We start from the raw sequence: 27619 nt of genomic DNA, 5'->3' as shown, positions 1-27619 counted from the left end.
TATTTTTTATAAAATATAATTTTTTGTGAAAGTTCTGCTTTCACAGCAATGGTATTAGTCAAGTATGTCCGGTAGTAAAGGCCAGCAAGTATATGTTAAACCCAAATCCTCACAGAAAACCACAACAGAATCCACAAAAATATTGTTTATTGCTCATCTGCAGTATCAACTATACATTACTAAAATATAGGGCACAAAACTGGAAACCAAAAATAGGTGTACATGTAGGATGAACATGGTTACTAAAATATGAAATTTGAGTGTCTAACTTGATAAACGTATAAAATAATAATATAATAGAATATAGAATAATAGAATTTAGTCTTCCCTGGAAATGCGAACTGAAGAGTGTCACTAGGCATCCTTGTCATTGTTTTACTACTATTCGAGCTACTGACCAATATGCAGGAAGGTCAGCGTCTTCCCTGTTTGGTTCAGTTTTGTGCCTCACTAGGCATTCAAGCAGCAATAAACATAATAACAAGGTCAGTAATAAAAGCCCCTTTTTTTTTTTTTACTTGCAGACTCCCATAAACTTCTTATTCAAGGACTAAATCTCAACACATCTAAATTACAACTTCTAGATTCCCAAGTGCTTTTCATGATGACACATACCTGTTCAAGACCTCCAGAGTGTCCCACTTGATTCAAGTGATTCTTCATAAACTCACAAGGATTATTAGATGTGTTTCTAGCAAACAGAAGCCAAGAAAACACAGGCACTTCTTTGCCATCGTTGTTGGCATTGTATAAGTCAACAGCAGTTCTCAGCATCACAAACTTCACAGCCTCATATAAGCAGTACTCTTCTTCTGTTTGAAAGATCTCATCACAGGCCTCTTGTTTATTATCCGAAACCTTCATTTTGCTCATTTCAGCCCACTGTAGACAAGGGGAGACAAAATTAGAACTACACCACACAACTTATAAATATTGTTCTCCTAAAGGACAGGAATGTTTAGGCAAACTTTTAAACACTGCATTTTTGCACATGTAACAGATACCCATCACAAAACACCACTGGTAAATTTGGTACAACATACACACCTATGAGTTTCCAGTACTCAGCCATTACAGTTGCTATAAGTTGCATGTATACCTATGACGAGCAGCATGGTGGCTCAGAGGTTAGCACTCTGGCCTTTGCAGCGCTAGGCCTGAATCTCAAGTTCGAATTTCGACTAGGACACTAGCAGCAAGGAGTTTGCAGGTCAAGAAATCGACCTTAGGCTCTATTAAAAAGACATATGACTGACTATGGTAGGGACATTAGATTGTGAGCTGCTCGTGACATGACTATGGACTTTGTACAGCGCTGCATAATATGCTGGCGCTATATAAATACTGTGTAGTAATAATAATAATAATCATAAAAATGTATATGGGCATTCCTTACATAAGGAACACAGAAGACACGAAGAATAACTAGTTGTTAAAAACAAATACTAAAGTCATTCATTAAATATAAACAGTGTGACTATATATCAACATTCAATATTTGTAAAAGTCTACCTTGAACACTTTGTGGCTTCAAATTCACAAATCCATTTCAGATGAAGTTTAAAAGCAGATTAGCAGAGGAATGCATTCTTTTGGCAAAATAATCCCCATTGCCTATTCACTCAAGTACAGTTGCTAAATAATAGGGGATTATGCTGAAATTATGTATAAAACACACAATTCAATCTAATAATGTTAATACAAAACTGCAGTGTGTATTATACATAACACAACTTTTTACAAACTGCAACAGTGATAAAAAAAAGTCAGTTTGGAGTTCCAAGACCTACAAAAGGCAGGAGAAATGTTAGCAGAGGAATGACCTCATCAGCATTGTGCTAACATTAGAGGGAAGCAGAGCAGCTGCAAAGTTAATTTTCAGCCTATAAGATAACTACATATCCCATGATTCTTTACATTGTGTATCATGTTGGTGTGCAAATGCACAAATGAAAAAATTCATTAGGTTTAGGAGGTTAAAAAGAGAAGAAAAAAAAATGAAATTAGATTGTATAAATCAAAAATAAATGTGCATCAAAATGTTACTTTAGGTCTACCTTTGTCTTAAGCAGTTCCAAGCATTCCTTTATTCTTAACCAAGGTGCCTTGCTTCCAGAAGAACTCCAAAACCTCCAAAGATTAATCCAATCATAGGTCTTATAAAGTTTTTCAGGTAACTGTGAAGAAAAACACATTTTAAGTAAAAAGGCATTGCATTATTACAAAAAAAAAACAAAAAAAAAAACAAAAAAAACAAAACTTAAGTTACGAATTTGACAGAACACGTACAAAACACATGTAGAGGTTAATAAGTGGATGATTTTAGGTACACTAGGAAGCCTTATAAAGCTTTTTTTGGCCACCAGCTGCTTACAACCCAATGTGTTTATCTGATCCCATTTAAATAATTATATTCCCAAAAAGTATTGATGCTGGAATACCACCACATAAGTAGTTATATCTTTATGTATAATTGAAAATGGGAAACTAGCTATCCTGATTATAAATGAGAATGCGCACACATTTTCCATAGGGTTACTGTCAAAAACTAAGGCTTTGGGAATAAGATGTGTGGCTAAACAAAAATAATACGATAGTACCACAATTCATAACTCTGTACTTCTGTCCTCACTGCTACTTTCCTCACCACTATTGCGGGCAAATCCTGGCTGTTAAAGTGACAGCCAGGGCTTGCTCTGCATCACAGAGCCGCTGCGGGGTCTTCTTGTAAGTGCGGTTCTAAACCACTCCTCACCACCCTCATCAAGGATTATACCCATGACATACAGTTATCATAAACACGGTCTGGAATCTATTACTTAACCGCCTAGACCAGTGGTTCTTAACCTTGTTGGAGAAACTGAACCCCACCAGTTTCATATGCGTGTTCACCGAACCCTTCTTTATTGGAAAAATAAAATATGATTTTTACAAATTCAAAACATAGGTATACAGTGAGGGAAAAAATATTTATTTTGAAAACAAAAAAGTTCTCCTATATTTCGAAAAATAATAACATAATAATGAAATTTACTGCAAATCAGTGTGACTTCTGCTGTTGCCTCTCAGAGACCAGTCCAGGAATGCGCGGCTTTACCTTGGCAAGTGCCACTCTCATGTCATTTTCGCAACAAAGTCTGTTCCCTTTCTTCGTTTTTATGTCCAGCATCCTCGAAAAGGATTGCTCGCAAAGATATGTTGTAACAAACGGTATGAAAATTTCCAGAGCTTTCTTAGCAATAACAGGGTACGTTACCAATTGTTGACACCAAAACGTTGAGAGCGTTGTTGTTCTGAAGAGTTCCTGTTGAACCTGGCTCTGCTGAATTTCAATGATTTCATCAAGGTATTCATCATTGACATCTGTTGTCTCAACACTAAACGTGAACGGCTGTCTCACCCATGCTGGATATGACTCTCTTGTAGGGAAGTATCCGTCGAGAGACTTTGCAAGCTCATCTAAGTGCGTGGCAATAGTTTGCTTCAGTTCCGCGGGTACAGAAATGTCTCCGATTCCAGATACATCTTCGATCTTACTTACACAGTTGTCTAGCAGGGGAAAGTTTGCGAAGTTATCGTTTTCTGTTCGTTGTTTCCATAATGGTAGCTTTTTTTGAAAAGCTTTCAGGTTTTCTTCTGCTTCAATGATGTTGACTCCACCACCCTGCATCTGCTTATTGAGATGATTGAGAGCTGCAAAGATATCAGCCATGTACGCTAAAATAAGAATGAACTCAGAATTTTTGAAGCAATCTGCATGACAATGTTGCTGCTCTTGCAAAAACAGAGCCAATTCCACACGTATGACAAAAATACGATTCAGCACCTGTCCCCGGGATAACCACCGAACGTTAGAATGGTACAGAAGTACCTCGAATTCAGATCCCATTTCTTTACACAGCTCCTTGAAGGTGCGGTGCTTCAGAGCATTATTTCGCACATAGTTCACGCATTCCACAACAATTTTTAAAACTTCTGCCAGTTTTGGAGGCAAGGTTTTTGTTGCCAACGCATGCCTGTGCAGAATGCAATGCGTAACAATGATGTGTGGTGCATCGGCATTCACTAGCGCACCAAAACCGGACTTTCTTCCGAGCATGGCTGGAGCTCCGTCCGAACAAACTGCAGAAACCATATCCCACGAAAGATTGTTCTCTTTGAAGAAATCATCCACAAGTTTCTTCACATCAGTTGGCTTAGTTGTTGTTGTAAGAGGCTTACAAAATAAAAAATCTTCCTTTATCACGTTGTCTTTCACATAGCGCACGAATACTGCAAGCTGGCTTAGATTGGAAACGTCTGTGGTCTCGTCGAGTTGAAGGCTGAATTTTGCTGGACTTGAAATCAGATCTGCAACTACTTGAGCCAAGATGTCTTTGCTCATGTCCTCTATTCTGTTGCTGATGATGTCATTTGAAAGAGGAATTTGAGATAACTGAACTTCAGCCGCTTTTCCCAGCATGATATTCGCCATCTTCAACACGGCTGGTTTTACGAGTGTTTCACCAATGGTGTGTGGTTTGCCCTGCTGTGCGATCAGGTAAGCAACTTCGTACGATGCTGTGAGGATCGGTTTGTTGGTGGGTACAAAGCCAAGAACAGAGTAGCCTTTTCATCGAATCTTGCTCTCTTCACCTTGAATTCAGCGAGCGTTGTGTTCTTGTATTTTCAATCTCCATGCATCTTAAGGAGTGTTCCCTTAGTTTTGCCGGAGCTAGACTAGAATTGCTCAACTTGGCATTGCAAATCATGCAATTAGGACGCTGACTGCCATCACGTTCCGTTATACATGTGAATCCATATTGTACATATTCGTCCGACCACTTTCGTATTTTGCTCGACATACTTAGTATGAAGGGATTAAAATATTAAGATAGGAATCACACAACGTACTATCACAACAGTTACAATTCGACTGCTGTGCGCATCAAATCCCCTGCAGCACAGATAGGCCAAGCGATGTTGCGTGATCACCTGCAGCCAATTATGGACAAGCGGGGCGTATCATAAGCGCTTGGTGTGTTTTGACCTCCGCCGAACCCTCGAGACTGACTCACCGAACCCCTGGGGTTCGGTCGAACCCAGGTTAAGAACCACCGGCCTAGACTCTATACATAACCTTGCCTATGTATAGTAAATAGTGATGGCCAGATTCAACACATCTTCCCAGGATGGCCATCACCGTCTATGACAGATGGTTTATTTACCAAATACATTACGACAGGTCTTGTCCTAATATTAAGTATTAAGATTGCCCAATGGAAGTTTGAATCTACAGGACTCAATTCACTACAAAGTATGTGCAGGTATTGCTCTCCGCAAGACACGGCAATGATCGCTCCACACAGCTCCCAAGTTATGCAACATTCATAAAATTCAGAGTGCAGTGTGCAGAGCTTAATGTAAAGCAAAATGTTCTCTGTATAATGCTGCAGGAAACATTTATTAAAAAGGAGATGTATACCTGCAAAATTCTTTTTTTCCCTCCTGTCACCTTTTTAATTTAAAATGTTATAGAGTACAGATTATACTTGTAAAGCCCAATGCTGAATTTCATACATAGATTTCATACATACATTTTTTGTTTTTGTTTTTACAGAAAAAAAGACATATAACAACAGTTGGTGTCATATTATTTAGCAGTGTTATGGCTTATCAAGAGAAACAACATTTGCACAAATTGAGATTAATATATTAAACATGTACACACATATATTGCATTTATAATACAAAGAGAGTATAATCTGTGTATCTTTTAAAATACAGTTATACAAACCTCACAGATTACAACGTGGAAAATAATGTGGGCTAAATGCTTGGAATAACTGAATTCAATGAACAAAAGAACTGGTTAATCTAGAACATTCTGGCTTTGTGTAAGTATTCCAACTTTGAAAGGGCAAAATGAAGAGATATGATATCATAGACACTCTAATATGTTTCAGTTTATACAATTTTCTCCTTTAGACTACTAAATATACTAATAATATTTATTAATAAGGATGCAGCCACCACATCTAAGGAATGGTGAGCTGCAAAATTGTTTTACAGTTTATTTTCTCTTGCTTGATCTTAGGGGAGGTGAATTAAAAAACTTTTGGGTGGGAGGATTAGCAGTTGATGGTGGATTGTTGACCATTTTATTTGAAGGTGCAATAATGGAGGGGTACTTGTCATGGTGGTGCTGGGGTAATACGAGTTGATGGGTGAAAGAACAGGATGTAATGATGTACTGCTGGGAAAAACAGCTAATGGTGAAGTAAGGGGGGGTAAAGAGGATACTTGAGGATCTCTTTACGTGGGCAACAGGACAGCAAGTAAAATATATGGGAATGCCAGGTAGTGTAAAGAGTGATTTCAACATTAACGCACTTGAAATTTTAACGTCACAAGCAAGAAAGACAACAGAATAGATTGTGGATATAAGGAAGAGACCGGAAGCATAGGGACACTGGGCAGAGGGAGTAGAATAGGTATAAAAGCCATACAAACATCAGTTTATCATTTTTGTCAACAGGGAAAAAAAAAAAAAAAAAAAAACATTCTAAACCCTCTTGATTGTGTGGATTGAAGGTGCATCTTGCTGTGCCACACGGTAGATTAGGCATAGCACCAACAGGACTAGGCTTATAAATTCAAAAAAATTCTATGTATTTTACAGATCTTCAACTTAAATGGAAGTTATGAAGTAAGAACTTACCTCAAATAAACTAGCATCGTCTAGCCAGCGTGGAAGCTCTGTAGCTTGACTAAGACACTGAAATAATGTAGCTCTTAAGGCACAGTAGTTATCTCCTCTAACTTGTCTTATAGAACCAAAATAGTGTGACACTTCTTCATAACCCTGAAAGAGTTAGAAAAAAATAACTGTTTAGAAGACATTGCTTACACCCTCCTCCTATCGTTTATATATGGTTTTAGTTAAAGAGATCATTCAAACTTAGCTGCCTCACTACTGAAATTTTCCTTATATATATATGTATATGACATGCCACTCCTTTGAGGAACGGGGCTGGAATCTGTGTCATTGCCCTTCCTTTCCTCCCAGCATTTCGCTTTGCTGAGGAGAGAATTAAGAAAAATGTGTAAATTATGGCTTGGAGCTTACAAAGGGATGAATATTCTATTGCTGCCACCTGAGCAGCAGAGCAAGAATACTTAGCCCATTGTAGGCTTTAAGGAAGAGGAGGGTTGTGTCCAGTGCCTGGAAATTATATAGGTTTCCAAAATCTGAACATGGCAAAGGGAAGTGAGGTAGAGGGGACATACATGTGGGAAGTGCAGCCTCCTAGAAATTTGGCCACCACTGCCGCTTTCACCTGATGCAAAATGTAATGAACAGAAGGATGTTAATTTTTAAACTTTAAGCAGGTAATTCCATTCATTCAAATTTATTAGTAGAGGGAACAGCAGGAAAAGCAGCAATTCTGTAGTTCTTTTGAGCTTCTGAGCATTCTGTAAATTTGAAGACAATCTGTAGTCCTGCAGGGGAAGGTCTAACAAAACTTCCAAAGAGACCTAAGGAGGCAATCTTTGTAATCCCTGGACAGATCAACAGCTAATTTCTTTCTTACTTGTAGCTTTTAAGAGAAAAAAATGTATGAAAATATAGATGTATTACAGAAATCGACTTAAAAAAAAAACAGTTTTAAAATATGATAAGCACATTTTATTTAGGATAAAAATATTAATTATGATAAAATAAAAATAGACAATATGAGGGCAGACTAGCCAATATAAAAAAGGAAACCTCTATGTAACAATATTCTTTTTTTATGTATTATCTGTATTTTATGTGTAATGCATCTTTCTGCTGTAGTGCTATGACAATAAATATGTCCACTTATGCCCATGTTATCCTTAAAATCTTTTATTAATTAATAAAAATAATTGATCAGTAAAAGTGAACCTCTGCTATTAACCCAATTCGATTACAAATACTGATGACAAAGTGTAAAATTTAAAATAAATCTGAAGTCGCCTATAGTCAAGGTGCCTTTCACATAAAATGGCAAAGTTTGTTTCTTTCTCCACAAAATATGCAGGGTATAATCGATATAAAGGGAATACAAGAAACAGAAAGGAATGGTTTTCTCTCCTATTTTATGTGAACAAATACTGCCACCAAGTGTTCAGATTATATTGCACTATATTTACAATACTATCATTGATAGGAAAACAGCTACATATCCATGAAAGACTGCTTTCAAATGAGAGAACATTCTACCTAAAACCTGAAGACCTAGCCACCAGACCTTAATTTTTAGAACATTTTATAATGATGGGGCTCAACAACATACAGCGGACTACACTGAACAGCCACCTAATGAGGCACACCTTGTTAGTACCCAGTTGGACCCCCTCTAGGCCATTCAGAGGTACTGGAATTCTTTTCGGGGCTGCACAACCATCTTTTTTCCACCACATTCCAAAAGTTTACTATTGGATTGAGATCTTGTGACTATGGAGGCGATCTGAACAGTGCAAGTGCAGTAAACTCATCAGAGTATAAAAGAAATCAGTTTGAGATGATTTGAGCTTTGTGATTAGGTGCTTTATCCTGTTGGAAGTAGCACTCAGAAGACAGGTATACTGTGGTCATAGAGGGGGTATTTTATTATAATTTCAACTAATAAAGTGTAAGGACATAGGATGTGGAATATTCTTTTCTACATTTTATACACACATAAAAATAAATAAATAAAAATGTAGATGTACCAATATCAGGCTACAAGTAGATATACTTGTACTAATATTCCCCATCAATGAATAAATATCTAGCTAAAACTTCAGTTAGGACAGGGGTCCCGCAACTACAATTCCCGGGATCACTGGCGTCTATAGACCAGCGGCCTCTCTGCCTATGCTTGGCCCCGCATTGGACGGTTTTATAGATGCAGGGAATTGTAGTAGTGGTGCCTTTTCAGTTTCAAGTTTGGCCCGCGACTTGGCCTAGGTTTTTATTTTGGCCCAATGTGTATTTAAGTTTGACACCCGAGATAGGATGAGGTAATTTGTGGTACGTCACTGGAATCAAAATTTTCTACTTTTATCCAGGATGTAGTAATTCAGACACATTTGGCACATTCTATAGGAAGCAGCTTACAAGTGTGTGTCTTTACCGAAACTGTAAAAATAGAATTAATGCGGTCAACCATTTTTTTCGGCATTTATATGCAGCACAGCTAAAACACATGCTTTCCCCCACAGAAAGCTAGGGAAAAGGTTGAGCTCAATCTAATTTGCCTTGCATGCTGACACATCTCAGTAGGACTTGAAAAGTCAATAGAAATTTAAAGCAGGTCAAATGTGGCTAAATTTTCATACACTGAAACTAATTCATCTCATACAGATAGATGTATTCCTTGCAGTTGATGCACATAAAAAGGGAAAATGCTACATAACCTTATTGTATGTACAATGTTTCATGTCAATGGGCAGGCAGCCCAAAGATAAGAAAGGGTAAAAGTAGGGATCGATATTATTAATAAACAGTATTTATATAACTCCAACATATTACACAGCACTATACATTATATAGGGGTTGCAAAGAACAGACAGATACAAACGATGACACAAGTGGAGGAGAGGACCCCGCCCAGAAGAGCTTACAATCCAAGAGTGAGTAAATAGCAAAAAGTCCTCTTACCTAGCAGTAATATGCAGTGTGGCTTAATCAACTAAGTAAAAAGCAATGTTATATAGGTATCTATAGCATAGGAATTGTAAATTATAATATCAAGTTACATCATTTTTTGATAAATCAAATATTTGACTGATTAAAACTAATTGTGTATGGTTATAAATGGCCATAGACTAAACCACAGTACAGTGGTACCTCGGTATAAGTCCGCTTTGGAATAAGTCCAACATGGTATAAGTCCTGTTTCGACACAAAAAATTTAGCTTGCTATACAACCTTTGCGCTAGAACTATGGGTCAAAACGAGTCATAACACCGCGTGCTACCCTCTCTCGAGACAAAGCCACGACTGCCCACGAGCATCAGTACACCAGTTGCCACCATTCAGTGAACAACCCGTGCTATAACTCTCTGTGAATTACATAACATCTCCTCTCCTCCTTCCAATTTTCATGGGAAAGGATTAATCCTTTTTCTTTTATTTCTTATGGGAAAAATTTGTTTGCTACAAGTCCAAGGATCTGGGAGGAATTAAGGACTTATACCAAGGTACCACTGTATTTACAAATCCTATGTTACAGGTATTTCCCTTACCGTGAGAAAACTTATGGAGAGGTAGACAATTTTATTTCTCTTTGGCTAATCCTCCTTGTCAAAGAAGTGTAGGTCACAGGCAGTGTCCGATTTTGTTTCCACCTATTGTACATAATTGGTGTTCCTGCCCACATTCAGGAGTTCTCACATCTCTGAGAGCATTTGCTACATTATAAAATAACATTCTATAAAATGTACAAGAATCTTTTAAAACTAAATTCATGCGCTGAAATTTCACCAAGATCTTTAAGAACAGATAATTAACACTCCAACTTTAATTCTGACCATAAATAGTAGTTTTAAGTTGATGTCAAGCTTTTGTGGACTTTCGGATTCATTTCTTAATAACAATAAAAATATAGCAACAGTCAGATCTTACCTCCCTCATTTGTTTTGCCACAGGAGTTTTTCCTCTCCATTCTTTTTTGCAATATTCTATGATGTCAACTTCTGGTCCTACACCTAGTTTAGGGTCATCTGCCGAAAAAGAAAAAAAAAAAAAAAAACGTTTTGTTCTACCTGCTTAATTTACAGTTGACCACATTACAGAGACATCCAATGAACCGCATATAGTGAGTAAATAGACAAATGAAACCAGGACCTGGCTTCATTTGTTAAAGCTACCACTTAAGAATGTACTAAAGCGAAAACATCTGCCATATGTTCTCTGTCACATATTCTGCCTTCTACAGGCCTAACCGGAAGACCATACAGGATTTAATCTAGTACTTATTCAAACATTGCCTGTGGAGTTATGTAGGGCTTCCTCCAGAAGTTTCCAGTGAGTACTTCTGACTAACTGAAGAACTAAGAATCACAAAATTACATTTATTTAGGAATAAAGCTATGTAAACGTTAGTTGATTCTCGCCCGATAATTGCCTGATATCAAACGACAATCTGGCCTGTGTACAGCACAATGATATAATGAAAGTGAAGGAAAAAAAGAGCTCGGCAGGGTGCCGCTCCATCGTTCTACCCCTCCCCTCTGCATAGAGCAGAACAGTGCTGTATGTACAGTGCTCGGTCATGCAACCTGCAGTCTTTTAGATATTTCACGATCCTTTCCAATGACAATTATTGCACGTGGGTAATAGCCTAATCCTTGGCATTTGTTTCAGCAGAACTGAACCTAAATGAAGAACAAACAAGTAATTATACCCACATTATCTATTTTCTTTATCTACACTGTAGACTGGAGCTCTTATGTAAATACACACATTGAAATTATAGAACAAGGCTATCACCAGTTTGTGACTTGGTAAATGAAGGACTTTAGGGCTGCGCTGACCATCAGTATTTGCCACTAAAACATTCACAAAACATTGTGGTTTATAACAGGGCAAGAAAAATAATAACTGCAGTGAATGAACAATATGTTTCCACAGATCAGCACCTCCTCCCGGAGATGATTAGGTTATCTGTAACAGACAGACAGGCTTGTCTTCATTTCACTCAAAGGAAGGGTGGCACCACCAGCAGTCACTCACTTCCTTCTCCTGCTACTTAGCAAACCAAGACAGTACCAGGTCTGACAAGAGACACTGCACAGCCAAACCAATTTATCCACTGCATGTTATACCTGAGCACCAGTTCTTTTCAGTAACCACTGGGGTACTGGGAAAAAAAAAAAAAAAAACTTTCTGGGAAGAAAACTGTATTTGTTAAAAAAAAACAAATATATATATATATATATATATATATATATATATATATATATATATATATATATATATACACACATATATACAAAGTGTATTACCTTTTGTGCCCTTTTCACACATGGACACTCCTTTCTTTGTCTTTTCCTTTTCAATTTCATCTTCATCTCGATAAATGTCTTCATCCCTAATCAAAAATTTGAAGGACAAAAATATAGTAAACCAACTGACTTTCACATAAAAACACTCCTAATGAGTATTCAGTTTTTGAGTTAGACAAAGTTCATACGTCTCTCTGAGTGGAACTAGTAGTGAGATCTTTGTCCTTAAGTTCTCAGGTCTGCTGTAACAGTTAAAAGGCAATAAATGTTTCTTATTAATTTACAGAGCATGCCAAAATGAGGTAGTGAAAACATCAATTCTGTAGCTGAAAGAGGAGAATACACACACATATAAAAAAAGCAGGTGACACAAGCTTAACCCCCCCCCCACCCATCTAAAATTATTATGTCACAATCCCATTAATAGACAAGTCACACCATAGAATGGTAATTCACCCTAAAGCAAACAACTAATAATTGCACTGGTGTTTGTTCCTAGCTCTCTCTCTAGTTGTATTAGGTAACTGGCACTTCTAAACATATGAGCATATTTTTAAAAATATGGTAACAAAAGCTTTAAAGTGCAAATGGGTTTTCAGTAGTTATGCTACTTTTACCAGCCATTCCTTTCCTCAGCTACCTGGTCAGTCTTTTTCACATCTGTCCCTGTCCTACTGAGATTCTTAAGCTACGTACACACGTCCAATGGTTCTTGCCCCATAATTGGCTCAGGGCCGATATCGGATGAGAATCTGGCATGTGTACAGCTCCTGTGGTCCATCGTACGAACGACCGTCCTGGCGGATCCATGGACGACGAACGATCCTAATGCAAAGGAAGGGGGAGCGCGCGCAGCAGGGTGCCGCTCCATCGTTCTACCCCTCCCCTCTCCATACAGCAGTACAGTGCTGTATGTACAAAACGTGTTCGAGCATCGTGCAGTCCTTAGGCGTTAGAAAAAGGATTTTGCCATTTGCTCCTTTGTGATGGATCAATGCATGCAATGTACTTTTAAATTTACCCTCTCCCATGTGGTTGTTATTAGTAAAAATCCCATTGACAATGTAATAATTAAATCTAGTGATCAAGTTAAAACACGATTACGCACAAGTCCAAAGACACAGTTTTTCCTAAGGTACACTGCTGAGCAGAGGCATCTTTGCTTTCTGGAGTTGTTTCAGTAGTTTGAAACACGCTGTCCCCATTTCGTACACTTTGATTTAAAAGCTCTGGGTTATGATTTGCTGGTTTCTGTGACAACAAATAGGTTGATGTGTGTGCAACTTCATCTTCTTCTTCTCCACCGCCCTCTTTTGAGTCTTCACATTTGTTGGATGGTAGGTCATCTGTTGAATGATGCTTGCATACTGCAGCAGAATTTCTCCCATTTTTATCACTACAGCAGGAAAGATAGGGATAGGATACATTGTAGTTAGTATTTGTACATGATAAAGAATGGTGTATAATGCCTACTTTTGTTATTTTATAACAAGAACAACTGAATAATAAAAACAAACAAGAGCCCAGATGCTAGACACATGCATGCTATTCTATTTATTCCAGGTTGCTGATCTCCTAATGGCCACTGGTAAATAGTTCAAAGGCTTGTTGTGATCCTAAGAACAGAGCTCACATCTGTTATTTGGTATTTACAGAAATCTGTTTGTAACCCAACTCTAGTACCCAAAGTAAAACAGCAACCGAAAGTAGCTTTATTTTATACGGCTGCCCTTTGTAACAGGCTCTGTGGCATATTTAATGCATGATTGTATTTTGATATCGTTCATCAGAGAAACATTCTGCTAAGCAATTGCATCCTAACTAGTTACATACCCCCAATTACAGAAAAACAAAGATTTGAGTTCTTGGAATTAACACTCCTCAAGTTGGACATACCAGCAGCTGGGTTTCTTGAAGTCTTTAAAAACATTACAAGGGAAAGTGTTATTATACACAGCAACTTAAATCTTTTAAGGAAGATCCTGCCAAGACCTTAATTTTTCTAGGAGAGCACCCCTGGCTTAAAAAAAAAAAAACTGAAAAACAATCAAAAATGCCACAAGGGCAGGTAGTAGCTGTTGTCCCGAAAGATTTAAAGAATGACAAAAAGAAAAAAAAGTTACCAGTAAGGCTGCATACACATGTGCAATAATTGTTGTTGGAAACGAATGATCGAACGACTGATTGCTCTGTGATACACTTTCTCCTGCACATGTCATTTCCTGCATGGTTCGAACAATCGTTCAAACGATCTAGTGTGTACATTATTGGTGGAGTATATTTGAACAATCGTATCGATTGTTTAACAAAAATTGTGAATAATCGTTGATCGTTCGTTTTCAAACGATAGATATTGCATGTGTGTACCTAGCCTTTTTCCAAAATGTACCTAACTTTTCCCAAATCTTTCAGGACAGCATGAGAGAAGATCCTGACTGACAATCCTTTGCCAACACTTGTCTGCAGAAATGCAATTAATAATATTCACCAGGATTTATATAGCGCCAACATATTACGCAGCGCTGTACATTAAATAGTGAATGTACCTAACTGTAAAACTTTCTGTAGAGCAGCTGACAACTCTTTTCAGGATGTGCTCTTCAGTAACTCTGCTGCTAGCTATAAAAAGTAAAAATCCCCCCCCCCCCTTCCAATTGGCCCCGGACAAATGACTCAGATAGGGACATTAGATTGTGAGCCCCTTTGAGGGTTGGTCAGTTGGTTACATGACTATGGACATGCTATGTATCATGTCAGCAATATGAATACACAATAATCATTGTAGACACACTCTACTGTTTTTGGTTGCACCCTGTCCTAATACGTATGTTACTGCTGTCAGATTGTCAGAGAAGACAGGGTTATAAAAGCACCTGTGACATGAGCAGACGTGGCCAGTGTCCTCACTATAGACAGGTACAGTGTAAAAGTGGTGTGGTATTATACATTGCTTCCATCACAATACTTTATACCATATCAAACTGTGGGATTGTAATGAGAATTTGTTGTGTGGAAATGGTGCAGTGAGAAAAAAACCCCGATGGACAAAGAAGCTGTAAAACTACAGTAGGAATGTTACATGACCGGACACCAGTTCATTGCTGCCCTTGGGTTCTTAATTACATGTCTTTGCACAGACATTACAGCAGATGTGAAGCAATAAAAACAGGACAGTCTAGAAAGGCAAGGCATTGCCAATGTGTTACTGCATACATAATACATGTGTGTGCTTGTTACCTCTCAACTGCATGACACAGATGAGAAAGGCTGGGTACACACGTGCAATTCTCGTTGGAAAGGATCTTTCAGGATCCTTTTAATGGCTTAAGGACTGCACGATGCATGAACGAGTGCTGTACATACAGCACCATATATGACAGCTACAAGCCAACAATTTGTGCAAATGTTCATTATTAAACCCTGCTGCCAATGACAGCTTTCATTTTCACCAGTGATTGGGGATAAAAACAACTCATGATGAAGCCACAGGCCAGAAACAGTCAGGCCGGGGAGTAAAGGGCTACATGGTGCTGGATGTCCTCCAGCCAAGAGCTAACCTAGGCCTTCTAGGTGAAGGGAAATTTAGCCTCATTGTTTTTGACACAAAAGTATTGTCTGATTTACAAAATAAAATAAGCAAAAGAAGGTATTTATCAGGAACAAACAATTACTTAAGTGTGGGTGAACTTGCATGGTCATGATCCAAAAAAACATTGAAAATCCAAGATCCAAAAAAAAAAAAAAAAAAACATTGAAAAAGGTTTCTTTTATGGCATATTCCTATAAAGTGCACAACAGCATGTACACACCATGTTTTGGAATCTGTATTCCCCTCTGGAAATTAGAATTAATTCTGCCCTGTGAACTTGATGAAATAGCACTCATATATGATATGTACATCTCGAAATACAAACAGAGCCAAAAACTGTATAGCAAATCATTTTCTTTTAGCATGGCATTCGGCTGGCATACGTTCAGATGCTGGAGAGTAAGTTCTAAAGCAAATAACTCTCGTCAGGTATTTGCACACATTTTGAAGGAAAATTCCAAAGGAATAGGATATGAGAGTTTGCACAGCATTTTACGCACGATCATATGTTAATATCTGTTAGTAAAAGAGCCACATGGTGTGCTAATTATACCCTTTGCATAACATGTTCATTGCTCTAAAATTAATGAATCATTAATTTCTGTACAATAAACCAAAATCTGCATAGAATTGTTAAATGCTTTAGAAGTTTATTACTGTAACACCAAAAGCAATAAAGTTTATTACTGTAACACCAAAAGCAATACATCCAGAGACAACAGTAAAACCTTTGTAACCCCAATTTACAAAGCAATCTATTATTATCACAATCTATTATCCACAATATAAAAGAGACTTTATTATTTCTACAAATCCCTGTGACCCACAAAATATGACATTGAGTTTTCTTAGCAACACTGAACTTGCCAGGCAGGTATTCACAACAATAAAAAAGTGTTCATAAAAAAATTGACTGGGTAGTAAAAAATTAAAATAGTGTGCCCTTAAAATTTCATTTAGCCCATCATTCCTTCATACAGCTAATCCCAGAGTGGGTGTAGGAAGGGCCAGTACTAAAGCCAGTCAGGCTCCCCTTTACTGCATATGATATGGAACATGACAGAGGTTGGTGATGACTCACCATGCCGATACTCCTTCTCTAACCACTAAACATGGGTAGAATGTATGTCAAAGAAAGGCATGAGGTTGTTCCTGACTTTATACTGCTGTTGCTATACAAACTAAGGATCCAAATATGCCATATGGCAGGGTTATTGGAATCAAAAAACTGTATGAACACCAATAGCAAATTCTTTAGCAGGCAAATAGGGAGGGATAAGAGATATTTGCAATATTATATAAATATATATATATACACACACACACACACACACAAGCTTACCTATCAATCAACAGAGGTTGGGGTTGGGGTTCTGAAAAAAATGTGGACTTCTTGCAGCATGCAGATAGACTCCTCATATCAGTGTTTCCATCTAGTGATGTTATACCTGATAACTTTCCTGCAGTTAAATTCACATCAGCAGAATTCTGGGGTTTAAATGCCATTATTTGTGAATGTTGGTCAGTACAAACCTCTTCAGATTCCAATTTATTAGATTCTTCCCTAAAAATAAAAAAGTAAAAAGTTCTAAAATGAATTTTATACATGAAACATCAATTTAAACACAAAAAAGTTCACATATCCAAAACAAGCAGAGTATATTTATTGCCAGATTGCACAAAGTACACCTCCAGAACCTCTAGAAAGATCCATGGGCATTGTTTTCAAATACTGCATTGAAACACATTGAATGGCAGACAGCAATTGGCAAGAAAAGACTGTTCGTCCTGCATGGCCAGACAAAAAAAAAATACTGAACTGCTATGAGTACTGCCCAATCAAAGTGTCACTCCAATAATCCAATCCTTAAAAAAACTCCTACACACTGAAAGCTTCTTCAGGAAATTGTGAAAGAACTTGACTTGCAAGATTGCATGTCACTTATTTATTCCACCCTTCAGAAATTGTAAAGGGGTGTCATTTAGTCAAATAACTAAGTTTGCACCCAATTTCATCTGACTACATTCCTTTGACTGAAAGCGAGATGAAATGGTAATGCTATATTTGTTACCGGAATGGAGAGAATGGTTTCACATGGAGAACAGATATTATAGTGGTTTTCAGTCAACCAAAAACTGTCAGATATTCTACCTAAAGCAGACCTATCAACAACAGAATAGGAAGCTGTCATTGCTGTTTAAACTGCAAACTGGTTTTACAGATGTAAAGCTGATCTTTTAGTTTCAGTAGTTCCAATCACACCAAAAACAAGCTTGGAGAGGTACAAGTTGGTGACAACTAGTGCAACCCCTGCGCTGCATACTCATTCTGACAGTAATCAAAAGGTACTAAAGGTAGAGGATGGGAAAACCAACCAGGCAAGCTATATTATTTGGACCCAACTAATTGAATTTTGTCTTCTTTCACTGACATAAATTAACCATCCTGATCCACAGAAACATACTTACCAAGATCCAGTGGCCTCGATTCTTTTTTTATACGTCCTGCATTGCAGCTCCACAGACTTCTATACAGTTGTGTTCCAGGCAAAGGCATTCCCTCAGAATTTTAAGGAACAATAATACACAACCAGGACAGCACTGGATATACAAACAGAGGAACTGCAGTTTTCAGATCTTCTGCATCTTCAGAGGGAGAGGATAAGTTAGTTTAGGTCAGGTTTAGGTGCAGTTAGGAGATAACTGTGCACCATGTCCATATTTTGCATCAAGTTTAGGAAAGTCTGTATTTTGTTATCAGCATTTTTTTTTTATCATGCTCCCCACATCCGTTTTAACTATAAGAATTTAATTTGCATTTTGTGTTACTCATACAAACATTGACGTAACACAAGCTTTAAATGAATAAAAAGTTTTTCAGGATTTAGTCACATCTAGCACACCTTTCATGAAACCCAAATGCTCGACTCACCCATTTTCTATATTTAGTCTTCTAGTATTTGTAGAGATGATGGTGTCTGTTTCTTTAAAAGATGACACATCTGCTGCACAGTTGAGAAATTCAGGTTCTAGCTGCTGTGTGCTTTCAGGTGTACATTCTACTTCCTCTTTCAGTGTTACATCTGCATCTTGCTTGCTGTAGTGGAAATGGAAACATTTACTATTTCACCATGACGTAACGTTTCATACATAATTGAAGGAAAGTTTAAGTATTAGTGGAGGTTTTTAAAAACTGTCCAAATTTACAAACTACACATGAGTAAGCTATGAGAGACTTATGGGTCTATTAATGTGTTCGCTCATGATCTACCAAACTTATACCCGAAATGTACACAATTTTCTCACAGGAATAAATAAGAAAAAAAAATATGAATCAGAAGCAAAAGCCCCTTTAAGTGCAACACTGAAAACACCTTGATTACAGTAAAGTCAAAATGTCCAGTCTGCTATAGCTTTCTATGGTATTATTATTATTATTATTGCATGGACCAACTGACAGATGATGTAACATTTACCCTGCCAACCAGCGTGATTTCAGGGCCTGCACCTTCCAAAAGCCTAATATGTATTTTTATGGCATGGCTTTTTTTAGATGGTGGTTACTGGAATTAAAAGCCGAGCTTGAGATTCCATGGACTGCTGTAGTGCATTCTGATATATCACTGCATTGGGTAAAAATGCAGCATTTACCATTTTTGCCCAGGATATGTTGCTGTACCGACGAGCTCTATCCCAGTGTTTTCGAAGAATAACGATTATATATATAAGTATATATGTCATGTGACTTTTTAATTTTAATTTAGACAGTTATAACCTAAAACATAAAACAAAAATATCCACCAAGTTACCCCAACAAATTGACCTTAGACTGTATTAATGACATATGACTATGGTAGGGACATTCAATTGTAAGCTCTTTTGAGGGACAGCTAGGGACATGACTATGGACTTTGTACAGCGCTGCGTAATATGTGGGTGCTATATAAATACTGTGTAATAATGTATCTGTATCTTTAATATCCTGGTCTTTCAATGTTATATTAAAAGGAAACATTGGAGCCTGTCAGGTTTCTATTAATGTGTCCAGTTGGGGAGATTTCTCCTCATTTCCTGGGGACACAAACCAAAACATTAATATATATATATATATATATATATATATATATATATATATATATATTTTATTGTTGTCATCCTGTTCCCATGACAAATGCAAAGGTGTCACAGAAAGTCAGGTGAATTCTCCCCAAAGCTCCAAGCCTTTTCAGCTTTCTCTAAAACTAAAATAAAATATGTCCGGTGCTCGGCTTTTCAATATATCGAGCAACAACTGTTAAAAAACAAAATGTTGCTGCACTTTTCCGCCATAGTTCTATTACTAAACTTTTTCAACATTTGTATTTGTATGTGGAACTAATCTCCCTGCATCAGAGATGGCCAGGTGCATGCTGGGAACATGAGTGGGGGGACCCACCTGACATCCTGCTCCTCACCTGCTGATACCATGGCAACCAGAACACGGGGAGGAGTCGCTGCACTGTGTACATGTGCAGGAATCTGAAGGCCTTCACCCGGGGTGACAGAAGAGGGGAAGCGGGAGGCAAATAAAGTGTGCCAATAGTGCTAATAGCAAGAATCTAATATGTCCTGGAATTAGATAGAAGGATTTATTTAAATGTCCTAAACCTTTGTGCCAATACCCAAACTCCAAGTAAAAATTAATTTTGATCACATGACCAAAACTTCCATGCACACAAGTGCACATACATGAAGATAGGTAGAGCATGTGTCACCTGTGACAAGGTGTAACCAGTCAGACATGTCACCTGTGATCGATGGAGAAACACCTGTGATATGGCGGTAACAAGCTCCCCTGGGTGACAACCTGGCTCTTTTTAAAAACATAAGATATCACCGATGTACAGGAAGAGAGATTTGTCTTGAATGGCTGGGTTGGCAGTGAGGACATTGGGATGAAGGGTTCTAATCTACACATACATTATAATAATTACACCCCGTGCACACAGCATAACGCGTTGTCCTTATGGCACAGATCTTGTATCGCAGATGGTCTCATCATTCACTAAGACACTGCAGGCTCATGGCCAGTGTCCGGCAGCAATCACAACACTATACATGACTGTACGATGACAGCCATATACAGAACTCCATACACAATATACTACATTGGATACAATACCTGTCATCATGAGATCCCTCGCTGTAAACACAGATCTCCGTACCGGAAGTTCTGTTACTCTCCGGTGCACTTCCCCGGTCCATCAGCTTGTCCAGGTTGTCACTGGCAGCCAATCACTAAGTTCTGTTCCGCTAACCAATCACTGTGCTAGGCGTTGTGCGAGGACCAATCAAGTGTTACTTCTCACTTTAATGCTCTGTGAATAAGAGACGCGATGTGATTGGGTAACCGGTGATGTACAGGATAAGGGCGGGGACACACTGTAGACGTTAAGGTTCATGGAGTGCGCGCTGGTGATGTTCTATCAAATAAAACTACCCGTGAAATAAATCTACCCGGGGGCGTGTACAAATGGGCGTGTACAATGACGTCACCGACAAGAACGTTTTATATCTGTGTGTGTACGGTATATGAATGCTGCATGTCATGTTTTGCAGCCTTACATCACTTCCAGTACAAAGCTCCATATCTCCTAAACAGTATGTGGTACTGACTTCAAATTTTCAGGGTACACAGGGGACCCTCATAGCTAGCACTATCCCAAATTTCACCCCCCCCACCTTTACCAACTCTGATAATATGGGGGTCATCATTGTAAAAACTAGTAAAAATTGATCAGGTTGCTGTTTTAAAAGTAAGTGTGTCTAGAAGCCCGCCCCAGGGCTACTTACATAGCAAGGACTAACCTGTCTACTTCAGGGATGATGTGTGGCGGGCACGTGTGGGCATGCCATGCCATCACTTTTTTCAGGGAATGAGGCATTTACTTCACAAGGATGCGCAATTGGGAGCTACAGGTAGACAAAATTAGAGGTGCGGACATCTGTGGCTTGCACCTCTAATTTTGTTCACCTGTACTTTTGTTCACCTGTACCTGTGCAGGATAAAGCCAGGAACTAATCTGCCTCTAAAATCCCCTTCAGCTGTGCACAGCCTCACAGTGAGTGCTGAGGATGCTGATAGAATACATCAGGCTGCATGGCTAAAGGTAAAGAGGGGCTGCTATTATTTCTTTGTTCACCTTGCTGCTGTAAATGACATCGATAAACAGAATGAACAGTGTTTGATACTGCGATGGTATACATATAGGCATCTCCTAATATTCAAGAGGGACTTAAAGAGGTCTGCTCTAAAAAAGGCCTAGTTATTTAACCCCCCTAACGGTAATCCTGAGTATGACTCGGGGTAGGAAAACTATGCAAAAAGCGGTAACCCCGAGTCACACTCAGGATAATTTTGGGGGTCCCCTTTACCTTAGCTTCTCCATCGAGCTTCTCCATCGGGGGGGGGGGGGATTTAAAAGCAGATTACCAAGTGGTCTGCTTTTAAATACTGCCTGGGTCCCCGCCACCCCGCTGCATGCATCTGCAGCTAGATGCGATGCACCATGCATGATTTCTGCATGGTGCATCGCATTTAACTGCAGATGCGATCAGCAATAGTAAATTCCGGGGGTGATACCAGCGGCGATTTCCCGCTGACATCACCCCCGGAATCTACTGCAGCTGCTCGCATCACCCGGAGATCAGCCTCCGGGTGATGCGAGCAGGAGAGTGAGCAGGGTGGGGACATCCCCACCATATCACCCCGCAAGATGTGTGACATCTTCCAGGTGATGCGATGGAGTGATAAATTCCGGGGGCGGGAAATTTAAAAGCAGATTACTATGTATTCTGCTTTAAAATTTTTTTTTACAGTAAAATACACCAAAAAAACACAAATTAAAAGCACAAATACACATTTTAATGCACCAAGCATCATTGCCCAGTGCCCTGATTTACATTTTGCCCACAATTAGCCCTGACCTTGATTTGAGCTTTTGATCACTTATAAATCACTTCCTGAATGTATCATTTCATCACTTTGTCTTTGACCTTGATGTTCCTGACTGTTTGCTGGAGACCGCATGGCATCCAAAAGGCATCTCCCCGGCACAATCGCTTTTTTGGAGGAATATGAATGCACTGATAGCGATTTGGAGAGCCTTGTGGAATCGAGCGATAGTGATTCACCAGGAAATTTGTCATCAGTCAGCGAAAGTGAACTGAACGACGATTCTGGACCTGAGTTCAATGCTGTGCGCATATGGTGTCCTATTGACCTTGATGTGGACCAGGCAGCACCGCCAAGATTTCCATTTAGTGGCACACCTGGGATGAAAATTGAGGCTGAATGCGACGACCCCCTGGCATACCTGAAGTTGTTTTTGACTGATGAAGTTATCGAAAAAATTGTTGCGGAGACAAACAGGTAAGCCGCTTTTGTGTTTGCTAACTTTTTAAATTTTTTTGCTAATTTTTTTTATGCAAATGTGTGCTGCTATGTGTTTGCTAACTTTTAGAAATTTTTTGCAAATTTTTTTTATGCCAACATGTGTGCTGCTCTGTGCTAACTTTTTTAAAAAAATTTATGCGAACATGTATGCTGGTCTGTATTTGCTAACTTTTTGAAATTTTTTGCTAATTTTTTTTTTTTATGCAAACATATATGCTGCTCTGTGTTTGCTAACACTGGACAACAACAAGGCGCTCCACACCTGCAGTTTGCAAAAAGCAGAAAGTGGGAACCTGTGACCAAGGATGACATTTGGCTGTTTTTGGGCTTGGTGATCCTGCAGGGAGTTGTGGGCAAACCCATGCAGAAGTGGTACTGGTCCAAGAACAAAATGATTGCCACTTCATTTTTTGGCACAGTCATGCCAGAATACCGCTTTTCCCTCATCATGAAGTACCTGCACTTCGCAAATAATGAAGAATTTGATAAGACTACCCATCCTGCACCAAAACTCAAGAAAACTTGGGAAGTTTCTCAAATGTTTCCAAAAAATTTCCAGCAAACCTATGTGCCAGAAATAGATGTCAGCATTGACGAAAGTCTAATGACTTACAAGGGGAGGCTCAGCTGGGTGCAGTACATTGCATCAAAGAGGGCACGATTTGGCGTGAAGACCTATATGCTGTGCCAATCCTCAACTGGCTACATCTGGAATACGGTAGTGTACGCTGTAAAAGGGACACAGTTTAACCCCAGATACAGCCCTTATGGATTGGCAACATTTTCAGTGCTATCCCTCATTGAGCCATTGCTAGGTCAGGGCTATTGTGTCATAACTGACAATTTCTACACTTCTCCTGAGCTTTATGAGTTCCTTCTGCGACACAGAACAGATGCGTATGGAACCGTTAGGGCTAACCGGCGCAACCTGCCATCACTGTTTGCAAAAGGGAAGCTGAAGACAGGAGAAATTGTTGCCTGGCAGAAAGGCAAAATGATGGCCCTGAGATGGCGTGACAGGAATGATGTGTGCCTGATGAGTACTGCCCATGATGGCTCCACCGTTCTGGTACACACAAAACATGGGAAAGACTGGTGACTGACTACAATAGCACCATGGGAGGTGTCGACAGAGCTGACCAAGCCATGACATTCTACCCAGCGATGAGGAAACAGCAAAGGAAGTACTACAAGAAGATTTTCAGGCATCTAGTTGAGCAGTGCCTATGGAATGCCTACATTCTGTACAAAAAAAATTGTCAGAGGCGTGTTAATTATTCAGACTTCATTTTTCAAGTTTCCGAATCCATAGTCAAGAACCACCAAACACCATCAGTGGCTATGAATAGACCTGGACGTCGTGCTTCCACCATTGTCAACCCAGAACGCTAACTGGTTGTCATTTTTTTGTAATATATCCCACCAACCCATAAAAAAGGCAGCACCTACAAGGATCATGTGTAAAACATGTTGGTAGGGGGGCCTGTGTGACATGTCATACTTTGTTTACATGGTACTGGGAAGTGTCCATTTAACTCTATAACTTCTTTTAAATTTTTAAAAGCTGTCTGCACTAATATTCTGTGTTTTTATTTTAATAGTTGCATGAATAAGCAATTGTCTTGTGCTAGAGTTTTTTTACTCTTATTTTTTAGGGTTTTAACTCTCTTAGGCTTCTGTGGAGTGGCTTCTGGTATTGAAGAAGATCTGGGGATTGGAATGTCTTCTATGCATTTACAACTGTTGTTATACACTATGGTCTGTGAAATCTTGGGAGTGTTTATTTACCTGTTTACCATCGTTTGAAACATTTTATGCAACCCTTAAAGTCTGAAAACATTTGGTGATTGTACAGACTTTAATATATAATGTATCTAAACATTGTTTATAATACATATGATCTTTAAGGTTTTGAGTGGCTGTCATGCATGGAGAGACATGGCCACTAGGGGGCGCTACCGCATGCACGGAGGTGGTGTGAGCCCTGTGAAGGGCCAAGGTACAGAGTCTAAGCTGTAACCAGGTTTTCTCTAGAGCCTCTGATGGTAAGGGTGTTGCGGTCCTGGTTACGGCCAGGTTGCGGTCCTTGGGCACACCAAGGTGGACAGGCACGGTACAAAAACACAAGGCAGGAGGATAGTCGAGGAAAGCCAGGGTCAAGACAGGCAGCAAACAAAAGAGGTCAGGTCACACGCCGGGGGTCAATTGCCAGGGATCCAGGGGACAGACACTAGTGACACAGGGGCCACTGCGGACGCAGGGAACACAGGAGACTTAGGGATATCCACAGACTGACAGGAACACTGGAACAGCACAGGGAAGTTGACTGGGAACCAACAGACTAGACAACTAGGGTTAACACGGGAGCTGGACAGAGGAAACACTGAATTTAGCCACAGGTGAACAGGAACTAGCTCACACAACTAGGGGCTCGAGACACGTTGCATGAACACAAAATACAGTCTATGAACTAGCTAACTAGCCAGGGCTGATCAAGAGGCTATTTCCTGATTGGCCAGCGGATTGGACGGAATTCATAAAGCTTAGGCAGGAGAGTGAAGCCTGTGCTTTAGTGAGGAACAGGTAAGTGTGACAGTGGCAGAACCAATATGAAAATAATTCTCACTCAGCTTCCAAATTTATATTTTACCTTGGTTTACTTCACCTTAATATTCAGAAAATGTATATAGCTAATAGGTTCCTTAAGTTATTCCAGAAATAAACAGTTATAAATCAGAGTTGTCCATGCTCACTGTTTTGTCAGTAATATGATGTGTTGTGTGCTCATAAATATCAGACGTTGTCAACAGTGCATGGAGATCAACCTTCAAGGTTCTAATTGTAAATCCAATATTTACTGAAACTGACTAGGAGCCATGAAAGTGGCTAAGTGGAGAATTTGCAGATCTTATGGAAAAACCTGTACCTGTGTACTATCTAAACACAAATCTTTGTCTAATCTTTATCTAAACACAAAGTTTGAGGGAACCAATGGTAGCTCTATAGCTACAAAAAGTGCTTTCTTTGAGCGACTTTGAAGATTTTAAAACCAAACCTGCAAAAACAACCTCCAACACTATATAAAAAAACAGAATACCTTTAGAGTTAGAATTAGGCATTTACTGGGGGAAGGGGGACCTACAATGGAACTTTCATTGCGCCCCCCTAAGCCTGAGACCACGGTAAAAGCATTTACATTTGATGAAACTGATCAGGAACCTCTGTTCCCAACCTTCTTTTATCTCTGAGCACTGGATTCAAATCTGTCAAAGTCTTTGAAGGAATGCTGGGTGTACAGGTTTATGGATCTTTTTTTTTTGTTTGTAGCAGGGAAGACATCAGAGGTCTTACAGACCCTGGATGTTGACGTAACAAGTACCTGTCACTACTTCCACATAGGGGCCTATCAGCCCTTGTGATGGTAGCAAACAAAAACAAATATTAAATAAAAATGTAAAAAATCCTATGTACAATATATAAAAAAAACCTCCTATTCACACACAGACATACATACACACACATAAGTGTATCATCCATAAATCCAGATGTTTAAAGAGGGAAGAATTTTGTGGACTTCATTTTGCATCTAGAAAACTATTCACTTAGCATGTGTTGAATATTTACTAATATTGGTTTTAGTAAATTGTGTGTAAAATTTTTAAATTTCATTGAGGTGGTTGCACATTGATACATCATAATTATAGAGAAAAGAATTGTGCAGGCCATTTGTTTTGATTGTTGCGTTTGTTAAGAATAACACCTGGTCAGTTAGTTTTGGAATAAATGGAAAAAGGAAAATCTCACTTTTTTTTACAAGAATACAATAAATTACAATCATGTAGGAAACCTTGTCATTCTGAAAAATTAACAAATCGAAGGAATTGTCTTACCCTAGCAAATCAGAGTCGTCCAATGTGCATTTTAGTTTTCCCAGCTGTAGTGAGTCATTCATAATCCATTCAACCTTATCAGGTTTTGTTTTTCCGCAGCATAAACATACAGTGTTTCTTCTGCGCTTTCTTCCAGTACCAACGTGACAGCAGAAAATGTGGTTACAACCACATACAGAGCACAAACAGCCCATGTTTATTCTTGTATCTCAGCTGAGATGGATTGTGCTGTTGAAAAAAAATAAAAATAAATCTACTGGAACGATGTATAAGCATTTATGGCCCTCACCCTGGCAATGCAGACACAAAAAGTAAGTAGTAAGAGAATTATTATAAATAATAAGAAATAACATTGACAAGGATATATATACAATTGAAATAAGCCTAACTCTAATATCCCTCCTTGCATAAACCTTATTTCCTCTTCAGTGTTAGAATCATCTGTAACAAAGATCCCTTCCTGCACTGAAAGATACAAGATACAGTTCAAAAGTTCCAGCACTGGAATCTAATGATTCACCTGTAATTCCCAGCAGACCTCTCCAGATTTCTTCCTAAATGCACTTCAAATTCCAAAACACAGGGCTTTATATTTAAATAGCAGTCAAGAAACGTTTTTCTTGTTTGAATCTCTGCAATCATTGATCAAGATTTCATTCATGTTGGTCAGTAAAATATTGCAAAAACATAAATTATGTTTCTTTATGG

The 27619-nt window shown here is 38.8% G+C and overlaps 1 protein-coding gene across 4 annotated transcripts in view; it reads right to left on the bottom strand.

The window, feature by feature from the left end:
- OTULIN (OTU deubiquitinase with linear linkage specificity) overlaps positions 1-27108 on the bottom strand; it is a 30428-nt gene extending 3320 nt beyond the window's left edge. The window contains exons 1-10 of one of the 4 annotated variants that reach the window (XM_072411854.1): positions 26912-27089; positions 18519-18683; positions 18056-18232; positions 16929-17150; positions 13106-13393; positions 11998-12083; positions 10616-10713; positions 6701-6844; positions 2058-2177; positions 616-882 (exon numbers count right to left, since the gene is read on the bottom strand). In XM_072411854.1, the coding sequence (XP_072267955.1) occupies positions 616-882; positions 2058-2177; positions 6701-6844; positions 10616-10713; positions 11998-12083; positions 13106-13393; positions 16929-17092 (1167 nt within the window). In that variant the 5' untranslated portion in view covers positions 17093-17150; positions 18056-18232; positions 18519-18683; positions 26912-27089. Of the gene's footprint in view, positions 1-615; positions 883-2057; positions 2178-6700; positions 6845-10615; positions 10714-11997; positions 12084-13105; positions 13394-16928; positions 17151-18055; positions 18233-18518; positions 18684-20747; positions 20903-26911 lie in introns of those variants that run through there. The other 3 variants (XM_072411850.1, XM_072411851.1, XM_072411853.1) reach the window with 3 other exon arrangements.
- Positions 27109-27619: the final 511 nt, after the last annotated feature.

Source organism: Pyxicephalus adspersus, chromosome 5, assembly GCF_032062135.1.
Source record: "Pyxicephalus adspersus chromosome 5, UCB_Pads_2.0, whole genome shotgun sequence".
Lineage (NCBI taxonomy): Eukaryota > Metazoa > Chordata > Amphibia > Anura > Pyxicephalidae > Pyxicephalus > Pyxicephalus adspersus.
Note: the sequence above shows the minus strand (reverse complement) of the source record. Positions and strands in the feature narration are given on the sequence as shown.